At 46.5% G+C, this 23093-nt stretch overlaps 2 protein-coding genes across 3 annotated transcripts in view; one reads left to right on the forward strand and one right to left on the reverse strand.

Moving 5' to 3' along the window:
* The window catches only part of CCND3 (cyclin D3), a 73462-nt gene extending 63499 nt beyond the window's left edge, over positions 1–9963 (forward strand). For both annotated transcript variants that reach the window (XM_079980932.1, XM_079980933.1), the window contains exon 5: positions 8005–9963. In XM_079980932.1, the coding sequence (XP_079837058.1) occupies positions 8005–8175 (171 nt within the window). In that variant the 3' untranslated portion in view covers positions 8176–9963. The remainder of the gene's footprint in view (positions 1–8004) is intronic.
* A 2283-nt stretch (positions 9964–12246) lies between these two features.
* Positions 12247–22936, reverse strand: BYSL (bystin like). The gene is made up of 7 exons (XM_079980893.1): positions 22588–22936; positions 20876–21038; positions 17887–18025; positions 17326–17459; positions 15461–15621; positions 14552–14654; positions 12247–14089 (listed from the first exon to the last, which is right to left on the reverse strand). The coding sequence occupies exons 1-7, from the start codon at positions 22877–22879 to the stop codon at positions 13741–13743; spliced, it is 1341 nt and encodes a 446-aa protein (XP_079837019.1). The 5' UTR covers positions 22880–22936; the 3' UTR covers positions 12247–13740.
* Between the last annotated feature and the right edge of the window lie 157 nt (positions 22937–23093).

The raw sequence follows: 23093 nt of genomic DNA on the forward strand, positions 1-23093 counted from the left end.
GCATCTCTCTGCAGAAACTATTGCATGGACTTAATGTGCCTCACCTGCCGACCTCTTTGTTTTAGAGGCACACAAAAGCCATGCAGTATTATGATGACAATTATTTCAATCCAACCTTTATGTTAATTAGATGTCCAAGGCAGCTAATAAGGCCAGGAAAACCTGCAGCAATAAAGCATATCACATCAATGAATACATTGTAAAAGTAGTAGCATTAAGTCCAGGAAGTGCCTAAGCTGCAGCCACCTTTTTAAGTGTACAAAGCACATGAGGAGACGTATGTTTGGAAAGACCCTCTGCTCCATTCATCTTGGTGGAGTAGCTGCTCTTTTGGGAAGAAAGGCTTCAGGACTGAAAGTTACTGTCTTATTTTATAACCTAAGTGCACACCTGTGAGGCAGGAAGGGCGCATTATAACAGAGAGAAATAAATGGGGAATGGGACAGACATACTGTACGCAAGATTAAGCAAAAGGGTCTGTGTCAAGGTAAGGCAATTTGGGGGCATATTTCCTTAATATATTCCGTGCCAGTGACTTAGTGTAATCCTATGCAGAAGCTGGCCCTTCTGAGTTTATTGGCCTTGCTCTGCAGTAAGTGTGTCTTGGAACTGTACCTTTAACCAGCCCCCAGGGCCCCTTGCCATATAAAAATCATTCATTTAATCTGAGAAGGGTGTTTTATTAACAAAATTTATAATCCATTTGATTGTAAATAGAACCCCCTTGCAGTTTACCAAAAACAAAAACGTGGAAATTGTCGTTAAAATACAATGTTAAAACAGGTATTTAAGTATTTCGAACTGTAATTAAAGTTACACTAAAACAAATTAAAATATATGTCAACAAAATTGGTTTTAGCAAATAGGCTATTTCTTTTCCACAGAAATTCACAGCTGTACATGTGGAGGACTCTTATTATTACATGCAGGCCCCAGAAGGGCATGGTCAGTGGGAAGAGGGCTAGCAGATGCAGTCCTCCTTTCACTCATTCACTCACTTAGTGCATGGAGGGGGGGTGAGAGATGTCTGACAAGCCCCTGTTGTACCATGTATTGTGACATTTCCAGCCTGGGCCCCCTTTGTTTCTCTTACCCTGTGGGTCTGCTGATAGCGCCATCATATTGTAGGTTCAGAGAGGGTAGAGTCATAAGTATCTGCAGTACACTACCATCCTTTGAAATGATCCTTTGGACATGGACAGTTCTTGTGGTTCGGTTTATCGTCCTGTTCATGCTGTCCAAAAATATTGTGCAAGGTGTCCTTCTGGAGTTCTGCAGCCTCTCCTTTCTGCGTTGGTCCCCCTTGGATGGATACAGCGTGAAAAGCTGCAGTGGAAGGAGAAATCTGGGCAGCCCAGGTGTGGCATGAGGGCAGTTCCATAACCTGTTTTATCCCATTAGACAGAGTGGGGAAACTTTTTCAGCCAGAGGGCTGTGTTCCCTTTATGGACATCCTTTCAGGGGCCACATACAAGCTCTGGCCCTGACCAGAGGCAAAATGGTTGGGGAACCAAATGTAAATTTCACTTTTGTACTGCAAGCTATATTCTACAAACGTTTGTAGCCCTCTTTGTCGTCCAGGACACGGGTGGCGCTGTGGGTTAAACCACAGAGCCTAGGACTTGCCGATCAGAAGGTCGGCGGTTCGAATCCCCACGACGGGGTGAGCTCCCGTTGCTCGGTCCCTGCTCCTGCCAACCTAGCAGTTCGAAAGCACATCAAAGTGCAAGTAGATAAATAGGTACCGCTCGGGCGGGAAGGTAAACGGTGTTTCCGTGTGCTGCTCTGGTTCGCCAGAAGCAGCTTAGTCATGCTGGCCACATGACCTGGAAGCTGTACACCGGCTCCCTCGGCGAATAAAGCGAGATGAGCGCCGCAAACCCAGAGTCGGTCACAACTGGACCTAAAGGTCAGGGGTCCCTTTATTACTTTTATCCTCCATACAGACAAGCAGGAGGCATTATTAGAAGATGCATTCCTGCAAATGCTCAAGATACAAAGCAGGGCCAGCTAGGGGTGTGGCCTGAGGAGACTCCTAAGGACCTGGCAGAGAGGTCTGGAGGGCTGCATTTCTTCCCCACCCCACCCCTGCTGTAAGAGCAGCCATCCCAGCTTGTGACGTCAAGGACAATGGACCTTTTTTCAGCAGCTTGGAGACTAATTACTTAATTTGGCACAAGATTCTGCACGGAACAGCTTATTTCATCATGTCCGGGTATCCATTGAGAAGAGCCCATTCTTTCTTAAACTCCCGTCTGATGCGGAAGGGCTTGCATCCTCCAGAAACGGAAGACACCGTTGGCTTTCTTCGCCTACTCAATGCAAAGACTGCATGGTTGGCAGGCTTTCCTCTCTATCCTTCGCTTCCCTCCTGATTCCCAAGCTAGTGTTCGCTTCTTGGTCCAGAGCCAGCGCAGCAAGTGGCTGTGTCTCTTCCCTGGCCGGTGGGGGTTGACATGAATTTGGCTGTTTCTCTAAAGCCCAACCACGTTTCCCAAATGTGCCGTGCCAGCTCCTGGCCCGCTGCTGAATGGGTGATGGCTGCATGATGCAGGTGGCTCTCCCACCGATGGCTTGCATGAGGTCCCAGATCAGTTGCTCCTCTTTGTCCCGGGTACACAGGAGGCCTTTGAAAAACAGCCATTCACCTCAGCGGACAGGTGTTAGGGATTGGGCTGGCCGATGGGGCAGGGATAGAACCAGCTTAGCATCTGTTCATGTGGCGCGGTGTCAGAATCCTGTCAGGGGCAAGCATGGAGGCCAAAGAAGTTCATTTAAAGTAGAATTCCAGGGTGCTCCCTGGGTGCCAGAGGGGCATCAGAGAGGAGGGGGAAGCTGGGCTTTTCGTGTCTCCCACTACCTGGCAAAAGCTGAAAGGCAGAGCGAAGGCTCTGGGATTGGACCTCTCCCGCAGATCCAGCCATCGCTGCTTGACAGTCATGGAGCAGAAACCTATCTCTTGCTGGGTTTTCTTTGGCCTCTTGCCCTAGTCTCTGAATTGCCCGCAGCCAGCTGCTTGCAAGCTGCTGCTGTGAAGGAGGCGGAGTTTGAATGCTGGTCCTGTGAGCACAGTTGATCGAAGACAGCAGAGAACAGGTGGGAGGTGGGGAGAGGATTACAAAAGTGACCCATAAAGAGCAGATTAGAAGCACTAAAAGTAGCCAAGGCTTGGTGCCACAAAGAAGCTCGGGCCCAGCCTACGTTGGAACGCTGAGCTTATCTTGCTGGCTGGGAGGGTCTTTCCCTTGCCCGGTTCCTTTTGGCTGCTCTTCAGATTTTGTGTCTTTTTGAAGTTAATTAGTAGACAAGCTCGGGGTGAAGATGCCTCTTTGTGGTGTCCCCTGCCATCTCATCTGCCACGCCTAACAGGCTTTTGCTGAAGGTTCAGTGGGTAGGGGCTTCAAACTGTGGCTCTGTTCTCACTTGGTTGGCCCTCTTGAGGTGAAAATGCTACTTCATATTAAAGGAGCATACATCACTAAATTATATATCTGGGTAGGCTTTCTGGTATTTATATTAGGCCTGCCTCATTTTAATAGATGCTTCCATGATGTTTTGCCTACAAAGGTACCAGTCCAATTAAGATGATGTGCTTGGAGCCTACCAAGAAGTTGGTTAATATCAGTCAAAGGGTTCATGGTTTGGTTTTTTTGGTTACCTCTTGAGCTGTTGGTTACTGTGCAGGTTCCAGTGACCCAGATAGTACCTATTTTTTTCTCTGCCAGTTCATCTTCTGTAGTAAACATGCATCCTCAAGGCTAGATAACATCTTCAGTCATAATCAACCTTTGATTTCTGCTGCATTCCAGTTTTGCTTGATTTTTACTTGGAGTCAGGAGAACATGCTCTGTATCTACTTCAGAACATGAGTTTAGGCTGCTAGTCTGGGACTTTGTACATACTGCGATATTCTGTCCGTAGTTATTCAATCTTCCTGTTTTGGGTATTAGTCTGTTGCAAGCCACATCAGCTGGCACAACTTTTAAAATCCCGAGACTTGAGTTTTTGTTCTCATGTTTCTAGTCCTCACTGTCAAAGAAAGTTAAGTGTGAGACTGAGGGTAGTGGAGACTGGCTCACAAACAAAAAGGATGTAGAATAGTATTTGTGTGATCTGAACTTACCTTATACCTCCTATATCTTCCCCACACCTGCATTCTTTCCTTTCCTATCAATATGTCAGTTTCATCCATTTAATTAATTGCTTGTCAGGGTTAGCTGAGGATAAACACATTTAGATACAAATTGCTTTGTCACTGGTGTTACATCACATTAGCCAGCATGTTACTGCCCACCCTCCATCCCTGAGTTGCCCCATGTCTTGTGCTGGCATCTCTCTTGCTTACAACTCACTGGACACTTCCAGAAGCTCAGAAACATGCTTTGAAGGGTCAGTTTGAATCTTTATGGCTGGCAATAGGCCATGCTGTTCCTGTAGACATACAGCACTGGTTCATCATAGCCACATTGCAAGACCACAAGTTCTTTAGAAGGGTGCCTTCCATTGGTTCATCAGTGCTAACCCAGTGGCACTCCAGATGTTTCTGGCCTTCAGCTCTTTCACATGGCCAGTGGTTAGGGATTATGGGGGTTGTATTTCAGCATTATCTGGAGCACCAAAGATATTAGCTGCCTTATTCTCCACTGAGCAGTAGCACCTCTCCAGGGTACAAGACCGCCCTGAAGAAACTGGAAATTCAACTTGGGGTTTTCTTCATGCAGCACATGCATTCTACCACTCTTAATAGTCCCTCAGTTTCTGAACAGTGCTGGAATCCCCTCTGCAAAACAGACTTGCAAGGTTCAATTCACAAAAAAGCAGCTTTTGGTTCCCATGCATAAACCCATACAAGTGCTTCTGAATTCCTTTAATCCATCCTCCTCCTTTCATAGCGTTGCTTCCCGTTCCTTCCCTTGCACCCACAAACTGGCCAGTAAATTTAGAATGGCCTTTGCTGAGCCCTGGCTTCTGTTGGGTGGAGGTTTTAGAGGCCACAGTTACTGGAACTGTCTTGGGGAAGGAGTGTTGGGTGTTGCTATTTTTACTTGCCACATCCTCTGTCAATTTCTAAGAACTAAACGTGGATTCTTTGTAAGATTATGTATGTGGCAGGATCCTGCAAATGGACCCAGCCTCGGGGAGCCGGCTGGGGATCCAATCAGAACCCCAACGCTCTACAGTGCAAAATGTCAGTTTTCTTGTAAGCTGGGGCAAGAGGGCGAACCCTGGCCTTTAGAGGAGGAAGTGCAGCAGCGATGGGGTTCATTGGGGCTCACCACCGTGACTCATTGCAAAACGAGAGGGGTTTCCTCATCTCAAATCGTTGCTGTATGCGGCTCCTCCCAAGCGTAAGGTCAAGATTTCCCCTTGCATTAATGCAGTTGCCTTGGCAGTAGCATTCTCAGTCACATGCAGGCTAGTGCATTCAAAGTGGGGTGGGGTTCAGTGTACTGCTGAACACTTTCTAGTGCTATGACATAAAAGCAATTAGCCTTCAAAGAAAGTTCTAGAACAGTGCAGACCCCATTTTTCAAAAGCCATGCCAGGGACACCCTACATTTGAAAATTTTGATATCTCTGTGGTAGTTTTTGTTCATGTGTGTGGGGGGGGGCAAGACACGTCTTCTGACCTACTTAAGAGCACTGCCCCCCCCCTCCATGGGATATCCTGGACAATTGACAAGTACGTTCCACAGACCAACCAATTGAGAAGCACTGTTCATGGTCTTATATTCTAAGACGGGCTTATAGACTATAATGGAAGCTTTGCACGGCTGGGGAGTGGGTGAATGGGGGGGGGGCTGAATATATTGCATGTGTGGAGTAGCTAGGGTTGAAACCCTACATCTTTCAGGTACTTAATACAGTGGTGCCTCGCAAGACGAAATTAATCCGTTCCGCGAGTCTCTTCGTCTAGCGGTTTTTTCGTCTTGCGAAGCAAGCCCATTGACGGCTTAGCGGATTAGCGCTATTAGCGGCTTAGCGGATCAGCTGATAAGCAGCTTAGTGGCTTAGAAAAGGGGGGGGGGAGGAAAAAACCCTGCAGGAACTCGCAAGACATTTTCGTCTTGCGAAGCAAGCCCATAGGGAAATTCGTTTTGCGAAGCGCCTCCAAAACGGAAAACCCTTTTGTCTAGCGGGTTTTCCGTCTTGCGAGGCGTTCGTCTTGCGGGGCACCACTGTATAGCAATCAGTGGTTTGGGGAGGGAAAATTTTTTCAATGCCTTACTTGTCCGTGGAAATGTTTCCATTTTCTAAATTCCTTAGTAACAAGCATGGGTGCCAGTTGCAAATAAGTAAGAGGCAAGCTTGGCAGTTTTGAAGTTATTAGCTTTGCATAATAAATACAAGTAAAATAAACACACTTAAATTAGATCACTCTCTAGGATAGGGTTGGGGAATTGGATCTGGCTGGTGGGCCAGATCTTTATCTCCATGCCAAGGCCCCCCCCATGAGTGAAGTTTGACAGGTGGGTGGGGTCACCCACTTGTCAATCAACTGATGTCACAGTGACACCTGGTGATTCCCTTTTTGCCTGCGCAGTTTGAAACCAAACCACAAAGGTAAAAAAGTGGACAGCATTTCCCTGTCACTGACTATCAGCTGATTATTGTTTCTTGGGAAGCACTGAATGCAGAGCTTGCAAATCCCATTGCACAGGACTTCCTAAGTGCCAGCAATCAGCTGGTTAACACAGCTTTGCAAGCCCTGAGCAGAAAAAGCAATGATAAGGACTAGGGCAAATTCTGACTTCACATAAAAGTTTGTAAGGTGTGAAGTCTTAGTGACTGACCAGGAATGAGATTTTGGTGTGTTAGGTTGAATAAAATGTTAACCCAGTGTACAGCAGTTCTAAAAAGGGCAAAATCTGTATTAGGGAGCACTAGAAAAACGGACTAACAATCAAACTGCCAAGATCATAAAAGTGTTACACAAACACATGTTGTCACTGCACTTGGACTGCAGTTTTCAGTTATGGTGGCCACATCTCAAAAAGGATATCATAGAGCTGGAGAATGTTCAGAAAAGGGCAACTCACTAGTGAGGAAAAATTACAACATTTGAGGTCTTTTATGTTTAAGAACAAAGGCAAGTAAGGAGGAGCAGGGTAGAGGCACATTAAATTTTGCAGAGTGTAGAGAAACGAAACAGAGAAGTCTCCCCCCTCCTTTCATAATACCAGAACTAGAGGTCATTCAATGAAGCTGAACACGGGAAGGTTCAGGGCAGACAAAGGAAAGTATTTCTTCACACATAAACTGTGAAATTCGCCCCTACAGGATATAGAAATGGCTAGCAGCTTGGGTGACTTTGTACCGCCTCCATTCTCAGAGGTGGCATCTCTGAGTACCAGCTATGGTGTTGCTCTCTTGTCCTGCTTGCAGGCTTCCCAAAAGCACCATGTTGGCTACTGTGAGATCTAGATGAGCCTTTGGTCTGATCTAACGGGCATCGTAGTCCTGAGAACTGCAGACTGTGAGACTATTGCCATTGAATTTTTTAATGAGTATTTTCAAAAGGCTCCAAGGGAAAGACTCACAGAAGCCGCATTCAGACTCAATATTTGCTAGATGTGTGGAGGCACAACTGTAGGGTAATTTAGCCTGCTGGAATTCATATTTGAAACACTTAATTTTTTTCAAGTAGAGGCAAAGTCTCCGCCGTCAGGTACTGGTCACCTATATAGAATGCTTGAGCCTGGTCTCAGGCTTAGGATACAGAACAAGGATAAGGTATTTCTAACCCTACTTCATAAGACCTTCCTGTTCATACATATCTAAGAATAATAGAATAATCAGAACTCTACTAGGATGCTAGTTGCCCCGCAAACCCCTTTGCATGATATTGAAGAAAAAATTCACTGTGAATGTGCTCCACTGGAGCAGAAAAGCCTATCCTCCGAACCAACCAAAGCATAGATGTTTGAAGGAGCTCTGTTATTGCTGCAGTGAAAATTTTAAGTGGAAATGAACAGCACCCCCTTCTTCTCTCTTCTTTCCTAGGACTGCCTGAAAGCTTGTCAGGAGCAGATTGAGGTGGCCTTAGCAGAGAACCTGAAACAGACCTCACAGCCTCAGCAAGAGTACAGCCCCTCCAAGGATGCCGTTTACCCTGACAGCCAGGATGTCAGCCTGACCAGCACACCTACGGATGTCACAGACATCAACCTGTGACCAGCCCCTCCCTCCAATCACCCAGCTCCCAGCAAGTAGAACTTAACGCAGGAAAAGAAGCCTCCCAGAACATTCTGCCTGTGCCATGTGATCACTGAAGAATAAGGGGAGTGGGAGAAAATGACCCCATGAGCATAACCTTTGTAATGAGACCGTGTGGGATTTGGGTCTTGGAGGAATGGCGTGGGAGGGACTCCAAAAGGGAATAGGCCCCTTGCAGTTGGACTGTTTCTGCCTTGCTAGCCTGGTTTTTCCTAGGATGAGGGGACCTTCCTGTGGTGTTTTGAGCCACGCTTGAACTCGGGAAGGATAGGTGAGCTTAGCGTCAGTTCAAAAGTTCTTCAATTTGGGTTTGCTTCGTTGGAGGACGCGCTGCTGATCACTGCTGTTTTGTCCCAATCTTTGCTGCATGCCTGTTGCATGTGTGTCAAGAGAGAAAACGCACTTTTGTTATATAGACCGCCTTCACCTTAACATGAAGAAGTTGAAACATGCACCTGAGACATCCTTGGCTGAAGCCGCTCTGCTCACCCAGCCATGTGTGGGCACCTGGTAGAGAGAGACCAGGCTATATTTAAAGTCCAGCACTGGAATCTCTTTACCAGTCCCAGGGAAGTCTTAGTTCTCCTTTGATTATTAATAGTATCACAATCCATTAACCCTTCAGAGTCTTTTAGCCTGTACAGGAGAAATAAGTGGGTTTTGGCTCGCTTTTTGTAGGTGCTTGTAAAGTGCTGCTTTCCAGATAAAATATTGGGGGTTGGGGAGAATCCCCTCTTCACTAGAAACCCAAGGGGGAAATTTCTACTTGATGCACCAGTTGCCTTCTCTTACTCCTGTGAGACCCGAGTTACTTTATTTATTGTGAGGATCAAACCTTACAAAGCCACAAAGCACGATCAGAAGCTCAGTAGGGTATGTTGTCCTGATTCATCCCTTTTGCCATATAACAGAGTGCCTTAATGTCCTTCCTCGTCCTCCTTCATACCTCTCTGGGCTGCTTACTTTGATAGAGTCAAGGTCATTCCCGATCAGAGTACACCCAACAAGTGCTGCTATACTTGTATGTACAAATCCCTCCTGTCTTCACTGCCAAAAAAGAAACAAAAAAGGGCAGGAGAGCTACATGCAAGGGATGGGTGATGGAGGAGAAGGAAGTCCAGCTATACAAATCTATTCTGAGCAAATAAAAAGGGGGTTAAGAGTGATCTCTTTCCCCTAAAGAGTTTACAATATAATGAGCTGCGACTGCACTGGACTAGAGAGTTGTATTGTTCTTGTGTGTTTTGTTCAGGAAAAAGGTGTGTATGTGTTTTTCCTAAATGCTGCTTTTATGAGAGACTTTAGAAACCTTTGGTGTGGGGGAACTGTAGCAATGGGAGCAAACTTTGTCTTTTGAATTCTAGTGGCATTTCATTATTCAACCCTCCAGCTGGAAAAAGAAACATGAACTGATGCTACCTAAAACACCACTGGAGACCCGTCACCTTGGCCAACAGGAAAAAGCCTCTCTCTTACTATGTTTTTGCCTTTCCTTTTCCCTCATTGTGCTTACGCCGATTAGTCAAAATTAATGTGCTATCAGCATTTCTGATAAGTAAGTCTATTGGAACAAGTTTGAAGACGAGAGGAATGTATTCTATAGATACATCCACCCAACTATATATTAGAGCTTTGAATAAAGTTTGTCAATATGATAGTCACTGTCACTCGAAACCCTCCTGTTAAGGAAATTATACCTTTCTGATATTTTACCATACTGCAATAAAGCATTTTTTAAAATTGGCACTCTCTTGTCTTCTTTCCTGGGTGATGGAAATAAGACTGAAAAGAACCAAATGCATCTAAAATACAGCTTGCTTGACTTGTTCCTCTAAGAAATCGGCCTGTTGAGAATAAAAGACAAGAACGCTTTCTTGATTTCTGCCTTGCTAACGTAATCCACTTTTAACAATTTGATTCTGACAAGCTGATTTCAAAACACAGGAGGCCTCTTGGCTGTAGCAACTTTGGCTAGCTGTTCTAGATAGCTGGCTAGCTGTTCTATATAGGTTTATAGCAACCGGTATTCTTGTAAGACCTTTGTGTTATGCCTGTCTCTCTTCATGAGTCTTTCCCCCTCCTACCCTATTTACTTCATGATTTTTGCAAGGACACAGCTGCTTCTTCCTACAAGCAATACAAAGGAAGTGACCCAAGACACTGATGCAGTCAGCTTGCTGGCCATCCTTCTGCTCTACCCTAAGCCACTTGCTGCCCTAGCATACAGAAGAGCTTTCTCCTTAGCTTGACATCTTTCTCCAGTCCGAAACCCATCCTTGCAGGTTTGTCTTGGGCACTAGGCATGGGAGATCTCCAGCCGTACCAGCACTAGGCGGCTTCAGCAGGCTCATTTACCAGCTCTGCATGGAGTTAACAGCTTTCGCCTGTGACCGCTTCGGCTAAGTGATGCCAAGTAGATAGATGGGAGACGTGCAAATTGTTCTGTAATCTGCGCTCGGGCAAGAGGCTGTCCTAGGGGACATCTTCCCAGTGCAAACAAACTTACTGCACAGAGGAGCCACTCAACCAAATCTCCCCTGGAGCTAAAAGCTGTTCAAAACCAATTACTCTTCTCTACCCAGCTGCTGCTAGAACAGCACTGAGCGCGTCTGCTTTGTGAACATGGGCATCAACGCTCAGACATTTAATGCGGCCCTAGGGCTGCAAAGCACAGGAGGCCAGCAATAGGAGAGGGTTGCCCTCTGATATCCTCTCCTTGTTAACCAAGGTTAGAAACGTGGCTGCAAGACCCCGAGCATCTAGATAGAGCAAGGATGGGCAGCCAGAGGGCAGCACAGAGCCTTCCTTCACTCCCCCAGTGGCCTGGCAAGTCCCCAGAGAGCTGTGCCCACTTTCCCCCACTGCCTAGCTATCAAGCTGGGAAAAGATTGCCGTTCTCATGCTGCTAATAGAGGGAAGCCAGGGAAAATATACCGTGGAAAGAAGCCACTATGGGAACAGGCTTGTTAAAGCACCACAAGTGATTGTTCACAGCTGTTTCTTGTTCTCAGGGGACGCCTCAAATTCAGCAGCACAGAAACCTAAATGTTGCTGCAACTTGAATTATGGTCCAATTTACCAGACCATTTTGGTAACGAGGGAGGAGGGAAGTGGTGGGTGGGGTGGGCACACACAAGTTGTAAAAGACTAGAGCCACTCTCTTTAGTCACCAAATGTGGTTGGTGTATTTAAGAAGCCTTTGATCACTTAACAAGGTGCCCTTGATTAACTGGGAAGCAATTGCATTTAATAGTGCAGGAAGAAAACACCATCTTTTGAAGAGGCACTTTTCTCCTCCCACAAGAAGGAATAGGCAAGAGCTTTGAGCCACAAGCCTCCAGTGGAGCTCCTTCACCTTGAACAGTTGCGTGACAGGCAAAAATGCAACATGCAAAACTCCTTGCACCTGGAGATGTGGTTGAAGAGCCATGTATGCTCTATATGTATTCTATACTGGAACATCCAGGGCTCTTTACACATATGTTCTGCCACAGCAATATGTGTATTGAGCATATTACACCAATCCTGGCCAGACCACTGGCTGCCAATTAATTTCTGGGTCCAATCAAAGTGCTGGTTTTGACATATAGCGCCTTAAAACAGCTCAGGATTGCAATACCTCAAGGACTACCTCTCCCCACATGAACCAACCTGGGACTCTTGTGATCATCATCTGAGGCCCTTCTTCATGTTTCCCCTCCACAAAAGGTCCAGAAGGTGGCAGTACAAAAACAGGCCTTTTCTGTGGTGGCTCCCCATTTGTGGAATGCTGTCCCCATGGAGGTTCATCGGGTGTCTTCATTACATATTTTTAGGTGCCAGATCAAAACCTTTCTCTATAAATAGGCCTTTGTCTGATTAGCATTCCATGACCTTTTAAATGTGTTTGTGAGAGCAGGATTATTGGCTTGCTTTTGTTTTATTATGTATTTTGTGTTCTCATTGTGTATTTTTCTGTTGTGAACTGCCCTGTGCTCTTTGGATGAAGGACAATATACAAATTTAATTAATAACTTTTCTGAAAAAAGGTTGCTGGTTACTCAGATATTTATTCTGGGCATTACGTGCAATTTCAAACTTATGCACCTCATTTGGGTTTATATACCAGTAGTATGGGCATTAACCAAGCTCTAGCATGCCTTTATTTTTAGACCTGTACTATGAATAGCCTAGCCTTAGAAACCTAGAAAGCCAAAAATCTAATCTTCAAATGTATAAATACCCAGCTGACAGATTTAGCTATGAACATCTACCTAGATGGGACAGGGAAAGAGACAAGAATATGGGGTGCTCAGCTGCAGTAACCTGATGACATACATGATGGCTGCTGCTTATATGGGAAAACAACAGGAAGCGCATCAAATTAACAGAGGGTGGGGCAGCAGGGACTCGGTGCATCTCAATTGGCAATGGCTAACTTGTTCCAGGGGTCCAAGTCTTCTTCAGCCAGTCTAGCTATGGGGGGTTTGAGCAGCCCAGCCCCAACGCCCGAGGTGACTTCATATCATCATAAAAGATCCCTGGAGCACCTCTCTATTCCAGTGCTGGAGACCGCCCAGCTCAGAGGCAGCATACAAGCCTCAGGCAAGTTGTGCTGAGCTGGGTGTAAGATGGTTTCCCAAAGACTTGTTCAGAGAAACAGCTTAGGCCTAGCTCAAGGTTGGGGAGCCTATGGCCCTCTAGATGTAGCTGGACTACAACTCCCACCATACACGGCAATTTGCAACGCTGGCTGGAGCAAATGGGATGCGGGGATTCCTATAACATCTGGAGGGCCAGAGGCTTCCCACCCCAATGCAGTTTTCCCCAACTGACAACCAGGAAAGCAAGTGGACGGCCAGTTTGGGAGTTTATGGCTCTCAGGCACAATGTGTGGTGCTTGGGCTGTGTCACCCTCAAAAGCAAAGCAGGCCACATTCATCACAGAAGTGCAACGGTCAACCCAACAGCCCCTGCGAGACCAGCAGCAACATGCCAGACGCCACCTGTGAGCCAAACGGGCCAGAAAGGCTGGATACAGCTCACGGGCCACCAAGACTGGTCCCCCCTGCTGTAAAAGAGTAAGATTCTTGACTACCAATATTTCCATTGAAGGCCAGATCCTACAGAGCAATTACAACCCCCTGCAGTTGGTAGATGCTCTTTCCTCCCTACTAATCTGCAGCTCAATGGTATATCTCCCTGCTGTTGATCAGAAACTTGCATCCACCAGGACCTCAAAAGGGGCAAGTAGTCACTGCAGCCCTTTAACAGCAGCTCTGTTGCAAAAAGGGGGACCCATTTCTCATGAGAGGGATGCTGGTTTCTAATCACCATGAATGCATGTCGAGTCAAAAGGGGGCAGAGGGCTTACAAATACTTTCAACCCTGCATAAATAAGGCTTCTGTGGATCAAAGCAGTGAGGGTACAAACCCTATTTGTTCGCCAGCGTGCTGTAGCTTCAAGTTCAAACCAGCAGCTGCCTTTGACTCAGAGGTTCTCCTGTGATCACAATCTGTGGAGTCCCCCTTCCCATCCTCCGTTCACTCCATTGCCACTGGCTGCATCCCCTCCACATCCCGGCACTTGGAGTTCACTAGCTCCCTGCGGATCTCTGGAGAGATCTGGGGGTGGCTGTGAAACTTGAGCAGCTCTAAGAGGGCTTCTTTCTGCTCTGAGGACAGGTCCTCTTTGTATCGCTGGGCAAAGGTCAGGAGGCACTGGTGCCAGAGGACAGGCAGGGTGCGTCGGTCCGTCCGGAAGGCGAGGAAGTGAAAGACCAGGGCATCCACCACACGGAAAGGCAAGGCGTACTTCTTGTCAATGAGCAGGCGGAGAAAGATGCTATTGGCGCCACTGTACTCCATCTCAGCAATCTTTAGCATAGCAGCCCTGTGGGGGTGGAGGAGGGGAAGAAAAGGAGGAGCAAATGAGGCTTTGTTGCAGATCCACATCAATGGATGACCCTCCATTCATGAAAGCCAAGGGAAGAGAAAAAGTGACACAAGGAAATTGCCACAGTTTAGTTAAGGTTCCTTTGATAGTCACACTGCAGACCCTCAGCCCAGCTACAAGCGTGGATTCAGAATACAATCTGTAATGGGGAAGCCCATGCAGGCTTAGGAAGACTTTCCCCAAGACAGCAAAGGTGTTTCTGACCCCCCCCCGGGGGGGGGGGGAGGGAGAGAGAGAGATGCATGGGAGAAAAGGCAGGAAAGTCTATCCAGTCCTACCATTCCAGAGTGGCTGGGGAAACACAGCCAGATGGGCGGGGTATAAATAATAAAATTATTTATTATTGTTATCATTAGTGCAATTTCCCTTCCACCTCGAAATTAGCCTAACTCTTCTTACCCAGAGTGAAGGACAGGGATGGAACACTTGGTGAGGATGCTGCCCACAATGATGGCTTCTCGCAGTGTGCATGTTCCTGACTCACATATTGGGAGGAGGATCCCTAGGGAGATGACGGGGGGAGGGGGAGAAAGGAGCATCATATAGATATCTCTTATACAGACACAGAAAATATTTCATCAAAGGCTAAAACTATTTTTTAAGGGGGGCGGGAAATCATTCAGTTCTTTCGCATCTAGAAGGCTGATGCAAGAATATGCAACACACACATACCACAGTAACAACACCTCTGCACAGTTCAGTATTATTTATCAATAAAATAAAGTTTAAGAATAATTCACCAAACCCAGAAGCAGCTTCCCCTTGAGGCTTTCCTCCTAGCCTGTCTTACTTCTGGGACTGGAGCCTATCAGAGAGAAAACTGCCAACTTTTTTTTTTTTGGGGGGGGGGGAGGAACAGGACTGAGCAGCAGGAATGAGCAATTTTCTTTGTTTCCACTTTGTGTCAGGTTGGTAATGATTTCACTCATAATTCCATTCTGTATTTGGGGTTTTGTTGCTGAAAAACAAACCCTCACAAAACAAACCATCACAAAATATGTGATAAATGCATATTTATCGAGTGCATATTTTGATAATTTTAAACTACCGTGAACTGTGTTCCAGAGGCACCAAAGCTTCCAAATGCCAGTTGCTGGAAACCACAGGAGGGGAGAGGGCTCTTGTCTTCAGATTCTGCTTGAGAGTTTCTCTCAGGCCTCTGGGTAGCCACTGTGAGAACAGGATGCTGGACCAGATGGGTCGTCAGCCTGATCCAGCAGGCTCTTGTGTTATTATAGTGAAATATATGAACCCCTGGATAAACCTCATTTCCATGTATTTGTCCTCCAAGGTCAACTTTCCACTCACCTTTGAACCAGGCTCCAGGTTTGAACAAGGCCTTCTTCAACGCCATGTAAAGATGGAAGTTGAGGCGCTTATATTCAGCAATGTCATCTCTGACTCGCGGGAGAAGCACCAGATTGTAGAACCTCTGGGCCATCCTCTCTTTGAGGTTAGAGGAAAAGATCCTAGGGAAAGGAACAAAGGCATTTGGGGAGAGAGGGTGGAAATGGAGAAAAAGAGAAGCAACCTGAGTTAGGATAGTTGGAGAACTGGTCAACTTCCCTCCTTGTGCTTGCACTATGCAATACATGTATAACTGCAGCATTCCACATTGCCGCCCCCCCCCCCCCCCCCATCTTGACTTTATACTTCAAGCTTTTGAGGCTGCGGAATCATTTTTATTTATCTACACATTTCTATGCTGCCTTTTCAACCTAACCCTTCACAGTTTTGGTTCCTCTTTACCAAATAAAGCGGCAAATTACAACGGTATAAAATAAAAATACAATCCGAAACAAGGACAGCAGCACACACAAAAAGCCAGATCCTCAAATTATTTTGTTCTCATAAAAAAGAAAAGAGATGTCCATGCAAGATATATCAGAGTCAGGCAACTAGCCATGCACCACCAACACCAATTCCTAATGGTTTATGTGTAAGAGGAGATTCGTTTTAGGAATGGCCTGTGTCTTTCGCCAGAGCTGCACACTGCACTGTGTATCACCAAAGAGGAAGAGGAACCAAAGTTCTCTCTCCGAGAGAACACGGAACAAGCATCAGATGCATTTACACTTGTGGCTTCCTCCCAGGGCCCACTGTGCTGTATCTCAAGAGCTCTGGGTCCTAATGCTCTGTTTCAGGTCCTCCTGGCTGAAAGACATGGTGCTAGAAAGGTCTCTCCCCCCCCCCCATTTTAAATACTTTATTGAAATTCATAGATAACATACACAATATACCAAGATGAAAACAATCATGTACTAATAATCTTATATAGGTTTACAAAAATCAAATTTAAATTAAGTTTATGCAATCTCTTTTTTCCTATCTTTTTGCTAACATAGAATAGACTTCCTATCATTTCCCGATGCATATAACTTTTCTGGTGATGAATGTACTTATCATTATTTCCTTACTCTTTCTGTACTTTCTAATACTTTCTTACAACAATTCGTACCTTTTTGCTAATTTCTTAACAGTTCATTTAAACAAGGGTCATTGAAACGCTGCCATAGATAGAAAGGTCATTTTTTAATCAGACATTGCATATTCTCTTTGTTCCTGCTTGGACACGCTTTGTCAAATAACAGGTTTCTTTTTACAAGAGGAGCCTCATGAACTGCAATACTGGGCATGAGTAGTTGAGTAGATGGGAGGAGGAGTGCTGGTGGTGAGATCAAAGCAACCTGACTGCCCACACACTGGGGAGTGGGGCAGGGGGCAGAATCTGATCTCGTGCCCAGGAATATGATGGGGGGGGGGGTTCCCACTTCTGAAAAGCAGCAAACTTAAGCGCAGGGTGATGTGTATGTGCATGCATTAAAAAGTGCAGTGTAGTGCTACGATCCCCAAATGAAAGAAAAGGAGCTATTGGAAATATAAACACGAACTGCTCTGTAATCAATCCACACATTTACTTTTCCCATGTGTAGGACAGTGATATTGCAGAAATAAGTATCAGTATTATTGAAACAAGGACTTTCATTTCTGTATGTCACTGAACATAAGGACTCATCTGCTGCATAGTGCTGTATTTTGGCTATTCGACCTACTGAAGGATGATCAGAGCAAAAAGCAAGAATCAAAGGAATTGTGGCAGCTCATGGGATGGGGCAAGATGAAACCTTCAAGACAACACATTATTCCCTGCAGTGTCACAGATGGAGTCCTACCTTGTTGCCTGGTACATGGCAGCTGCTGTCCACGTTTCAGGCTCTGTGATATACAGGATCTGCTCCCAGTTGGACAAGGCTGGGATGATCTTGAATGCCTTAGGCAGTTTCCCACTCCTATATTTTGACAGTACCTGAAAAAGAAATGGGGGGGGGGGGGGAGAGATGAATTTAACACGGACAAGCAGACAAGGCTACTTTATTCCAGGGTTTATACCTATTGTTTAAGAGATCTTCAGTGAATGTATTTTAAGAAGCATTCAGATAGGATATTCTTAATTTTCCACATACTAGCAAAATCTGTACCACTCTATCAGCATGGAAACAAATTCTAGTTAATATTCATATGTATAATGCATCATCTTAACCTATAGTGCCAGTACGGAAACACGGCCATTAGCTGTTCCCCACCCACACCATTCATGCTATGGGTGGTGAATCAGAGCAAGCAAAGAGTTGCCCAAAACTAAGATTTCTAAACGCTGCAGCAGCTGGACTAAGTCCAACCTGATGTGTGCAGAAGCACACACACCTATTTGCCAGAAGTAGCATTATTCTTACTTCTTTGACACCCTTGTAGACTTCCAGGACACGGGGATTAAGCTGTGGCATGGGCAGACCAGATATTTCAGACATCACAGTTTCCACCTCTGTCTGCTTCTCAGTGATCTTCTCCATGATAATGTCTGCCAAGGTGCGCCTAATGGGTATCCAGAGGAAACAATATGGATCAGGGAACTTAGAAAGCTCATTGGCAAATCAAAGCAGCAGAGGCAACAATAAGATTGATTCCCAGCCTAGCGTTTAACAGGGGAGATGAAGTTTCCACATGTGATATCCCTTGTTCACATGGCTACCCACCTTTGCTAAGTGAACTGTCTGCCATACTGGTACTGTTCGGTGAAAATGGCTGCTGTGCAATACAAATAAGACTGAAGGTGGCAACAGGCATCTGCTGAGGAACAAGATCTTGGGGTTCTAACTCAATGAAGATATTGACAACAAGAACGGGCAGCTCTCAAAAGTTTTAAAGGTTAAATTAAAATTTCAGTTCACAAAAATAACGTGATGCCAAAAGAGAGGTGTCAGTCCAAATCTATTTTGCGTGAAGAAATTCTAACGTGGGTAAGTCATATGAGGGCCATAGGTTCCTGCTCTGCATTCCAATCTTGGAGAAAGGAAACTTGGTCTTTACTGGGCATGCCAAACAGAATGGGCTGAAAATTGGGCTTCCTGCTACCCGTGCAGTATCAAAGACGGCATGCCTAAAATAATAACTAAAGCACCATCTGCTGGTTAAAACAAAAACAAGAACAGAATTGAAAAGTATACTTGGGTGCTAGCTTGCTTTACTTATTTGCTGAGAATCTGATGAAATCATGCCAGTTCCATAAGCAAAGCAGTGCCAGAATTCTTAGATGAGATATTCTGTTAAGGGTCAGTTCACACATAAAAGTATCACTGTAATACTAAATGGCTTCTACTCAATTGTTCCCTTCTCCGCATACATTAGCAAAAATGTGCAGATAGTCCGATATAGAAAAACACAAGGTACCTAGCCACCTGGGGGCCTAAAAAAATCAAATATTTTTCCTGTACACAGCTTGACAACAAGTTTTAATTCCCCTACATAAGACTGCAGTTGTTGCTGGGATGTCAGTGGCTTCAGAAAACAGCACCAAGATCTGCTGTGTGTACAGAGACTACCAGCTTATGTGGAACTCTATCAGAGGTGGGCAACCTTTGCCCCTCCAGATATTGCTGAACTACAACTCCCATCATCCCTGGCCATTGGCCATGCTTTCTGGGGCTGATGGAAACTGCAGTACAGCAACTTCTGGAGAGTCAAAGTTTATCCACTCATGGACTATCTGCATGTACCACAGGCACATAAAACACCACAAATGATCATAAGGAAGGAAAACAGCCACTGTGAAACTCTCTCATATTCTCTTTCTTCACTCTGAACCCTCTCAAGTATAACCAATACAAAATAGGCACTTGCACCCAGGGCTCACTGAAGTGATGAAACTCAGGGTGGAGGTGGAGGTAAAACCATACAGCAGAGATAACTTAGTCTCTGTATAGTGTTGTAGGTAAACGTAAAGGGACCCCTGACCATTAGGTCCAGTCATGACTGACTCGGTTGCGGCGCTCATCTTCGTTCATTGGCCGAAAGAGCCGACATACAGCTTCCGGGTCATGTGGCCAGCATGACTAAGCCACTTCTGGTGAACCAGAGCAGCACACGGAGACGCCATTTACCTTCCCGCCGGAGCGGTACCTATTTATCTACTTGCACTTTCAAACTGCTAGGTTGGCAGGAGCAGGGACCGAGCAACGGGAGCTCACCCCGTCACGGGGCTTCGAACCGCTGACCTTCTAATCAGCAAGACCTAGACTCTGTGGTTTAACCCACAGTGCCACCCGCGTCCCTCGTATAGTGTTTTAGCACCTGCTAAAAACATTTATGTTTAGGGAAGCCTATCCAGTCATGTAAAATCATAGCTGTCAACCGTCCCTTATTTGGCGGGAAAGTCCCTTATCCCAGCGCCGTGTCCCGCTGCTGTCCCTTATTGATGATGTCCCTTAAATTTCCCGGGTTTCAAAGGAAGCAGCTCCTCTCCCTCCCTCCCTGCCGGCCAGGGTGGAGGGAGGCTCCAACTGTGTTGCTTGGCTGCGTTGCTCACCCAATAAGGAGTCCAAGAATGACTGGGGGATGGAGCTTGCATGCCTTGTGCCGATCAAATCAGCCACGTTGCCTGGGGACTCGCCTTTGCTCAGCGCTTCCCAGCGGAGAGTGGTGGTGGTTTTCCTTGCTGCATCCCCTTTGCTGGGTTGCTGCGCTGTGGGAACCACCGCTTGAGGCTTTGTTTGGCTGCTGGCTGGGCTTTCTGCCTTTGGCTTGGAGGGGCTCAGAAGTTGAACATACCTGTGCTCTGAAAATCCCTTATTTTGGCTGCTGATCCCTTATTTTCGAGGCTGCCGGTCCCTTACAGTGGTGCCCCGCAAGACGAATGCCTCGCAAGACAGAAAACCCGCTAGACGAAAGGGTTTTCCGTTTTGGAAGTGCTTCGCAAAACAAATTTCCTATAGGCTTGCTTCGCAAGACGAAAATGTCTTGCGAGTTCCTGCGGGTTTTTTTTCCTCCCCCCCCCTTTCTCTAAGCCGCTAAGCCGCTTATCTGCTTATCCGCTAAGCCGCTAAAAGCTGCTAATAGCGTTAATCCATCAATGGGCTTGCTTCGCAAGACGAAAAAACCGCTAGACGAAGAGAATCGCGGAACGGATTCTTTTCGTCTTGCGAGGCACCACTGTATTTTCAAATCTGTAAGCTGACAGCTATGTGTAAAGTTGACATGTATAATGTGTGTGTGTGTGTGTGTGTGTGTGTGTGTGTGTGTGTGTTTAAAACTGCTGATTTGATTTATATTTTTGTTTGTCAACTTGCTTTTCATGTCTAACTTTTTACCACTAAGCAATCTATAAATACTGCAACATAAAAAATAAAGTCTAAGCAACTGCCAGGATTTGAGCACTCCGGTGTTTACCTCAGTGGTGGATTCTTGTTCATGAACATCTCAATAGCTTTTTCATCCTCTGGATTCACGGTTACCTCATCACAATACTCTCCCTTCCCCATGGCTGCAGCTTGCTCCAGTGTTGGCCACTCATCATCATCTGTATCTGAATCTCTGTCCTTTGAGGCAGGTCCTGGAAAGAGTAGAACAAATACAGGTTTGGATATTTAATCAGAATAAACAAATCCTGGCTCAGTGGTAGAGTGTCTGCCCTGGTTTGATATTTGGCATCACTAGATAAGGCTGGGAATGTCCCCTGTCAGAAACCCCAGACAGCCACTGCCAGTTGCTGTCGAAAACACTGAGCAAGATGGAACAATGGTCTGACTTAGCATAATGCAGCTTCCTATGCAGCTATTTCTTTCAGGTCTCGGAAACTTAACAAAAAAGAGTTATAACTATAACACGTGGAACCTGCAACAAAGCACTGAAGTGTGAAATGCTCCTTCTTCAAATATCTAAAGGGCTGTCACACAGAAAATGGAGCAAGTTCGTTTTCTCCTGCTCTGGAGGGTAAACCTCAAACCAATGGATTCAAGAAAGGAGATTCCAACTAAACATTAGGAAGATCTTTCCGTTGGTAAGACCTCCGATAGCGGAATGGACTCCCTTGGAAAATGGTAGACTCTCTTTTTAAAGCACAGGCTGGATGGCCATCTGTCAGGTATGCTTTAGTTGAAATTCCTGCAATGCAGGGGGTTGAACTAGATGATCCTCAGGGCCCCTTCCAACACTATTCCAAAAATTCTATGTTTCCCATTCTCTTGTCACTTTTTTCTATTCCTCCCCCAACCAAGTGGGTTAGCATTCTCTGACCATTAAGCACTGCCTATTGGGTTTGTCCACAGGCCTCCCAGAGCTTCATAAGCTACAAGTCCCACCAGCCCCACTTATGATAAATTAATAAATAATAATAATAATAATTTATTATTTGTATCCTGCTCATCTGGCTAGGTTTCCCCAGCCACTCTGGGCGGCTTCCAACAAAATATTAAAAATACAATTAAACACCAGATATTAAAAACTTCCCTAAACAGGGCTGCCTTCAGATGTCTTCTAAAAGTCAGATACAGTGGACGCTCGGGTTGCAAATGTGATCCGTGCGGGATTCACGTTTGCAACCCGCAGCAGCGCATGCGCGCACGTGTGGGTTGTGATTTGGTGCTTTTGCGCATAGCGCGATTTAGCGCTTCTGTGCATGTGTGACTGCCGAAACCCAGAAGTAACCCGTTCCGGTACTTCCGGGTTTCGGCAGTCCGTAACCCGAAAAAACGCAATCTGAAGTGTCTGTAACCTGAGGTATGACTGTAGTTGTTTATTTCCTTGACATCTGCTGGGAGGGAGTTCCACGGGGCGGGCGCCACTACGGAGAAGACCCTTTGCCTGGTTCCCTGCAACCTCGCTTCTCGCAGTGAGGGAACCAGCAGAGGACCCTCGGAGCTGGACATCAGTGTCCAGGTTGAACGATGGGGGTGGAGACGCTCCTTCAGGGATAGCATTAGCAAGCGCAGATGTTGCAGCCCAGCGACACCTGGAGGGAACCAAGCGGGGCTGGTGCTCAGAGAGGGGTCCTTCCCAGCCCCACCTGACGGTGCAGGGGGTTGGAGTCAAGCAAAGCAAGTGACCCCCCACCACCCTGAGCTGGCGAAGAAGAGACCCCGGCGAGCCCACGGGACGCTCACCCAGGACGGTGGTCTTCGCCTTCTCGGGCTCGCCTCCGCCCGCGGCGCCGTGCTCGGCCTCCAGCTCCTCTTGCTGGATCCGAGCCTGTTCCAGGATCCTCCGGGAGAGCCTCTCGTCCACGTACTCGTCTTCGCCCTCGCCGCCGCCGCCGCCATGCTTCCCCGCTTTGCCCCGGCGCTTCACCCTCGTCACGGGCTTCACGGAGTCGCCCTGGAGGATCTGCTCGGCCAGCGGAACGGACGCCGCCTTCGCCGCCCCGCCGGAGCCCCTCGAGCGCTTCACTTTCGGCATGGTGCCCCCCGCAGCTGAAGAGCCGGCACACGTGTGAGGAGGGGCAGTTGCAAAGCGCATGCGCGCTCGCCGAGAACCCTTCCGACTACAGAGCTATGAATGCAGAGAGACGCGTCGTTGCCCGGATAGACGATTTCCGGGGTCCTACAGCAGAGATTATTGTGGCATCCCCGGCTATTGAGGCATAGTAAGCCTCACTGTTTATGGCGAAAGC

This window comes from Podarcis cretensis (assembly GCF_951804945.1).
Source record: "Podarcis cretensis genome assembly, chromosome: 6".
Taxonomy (NCBI): Eukaryota; Metazoa; Chordata; class Lepidosauria; order Squamata; family Lacertidae; genus Podarcis; species Podarcis cretensis.

Coding starts and splice junctions, on each gene's coding strand:
- BYSL (XM_079980893.1), bottom strand. CDS start 22,879: ATGCCGAAAGTGAAGCGCTCGAGGGGCTCCGGCGGGGCGGCGAAGGCG. Junction 21,039..22,587: donor GGCGAAGACCACCGTCCTGG/GTGAGCGTCCCG, acceptor TACTCTTTCCAG/GACCTGCCTCAAAGGACAGA. Junction 18,026..20,875: donor AACAAGAATCCACCACTGAG/GTAAACACCGGA, acceptor GATACCCATTAG/GCGCACCTTGGCAGACATTA.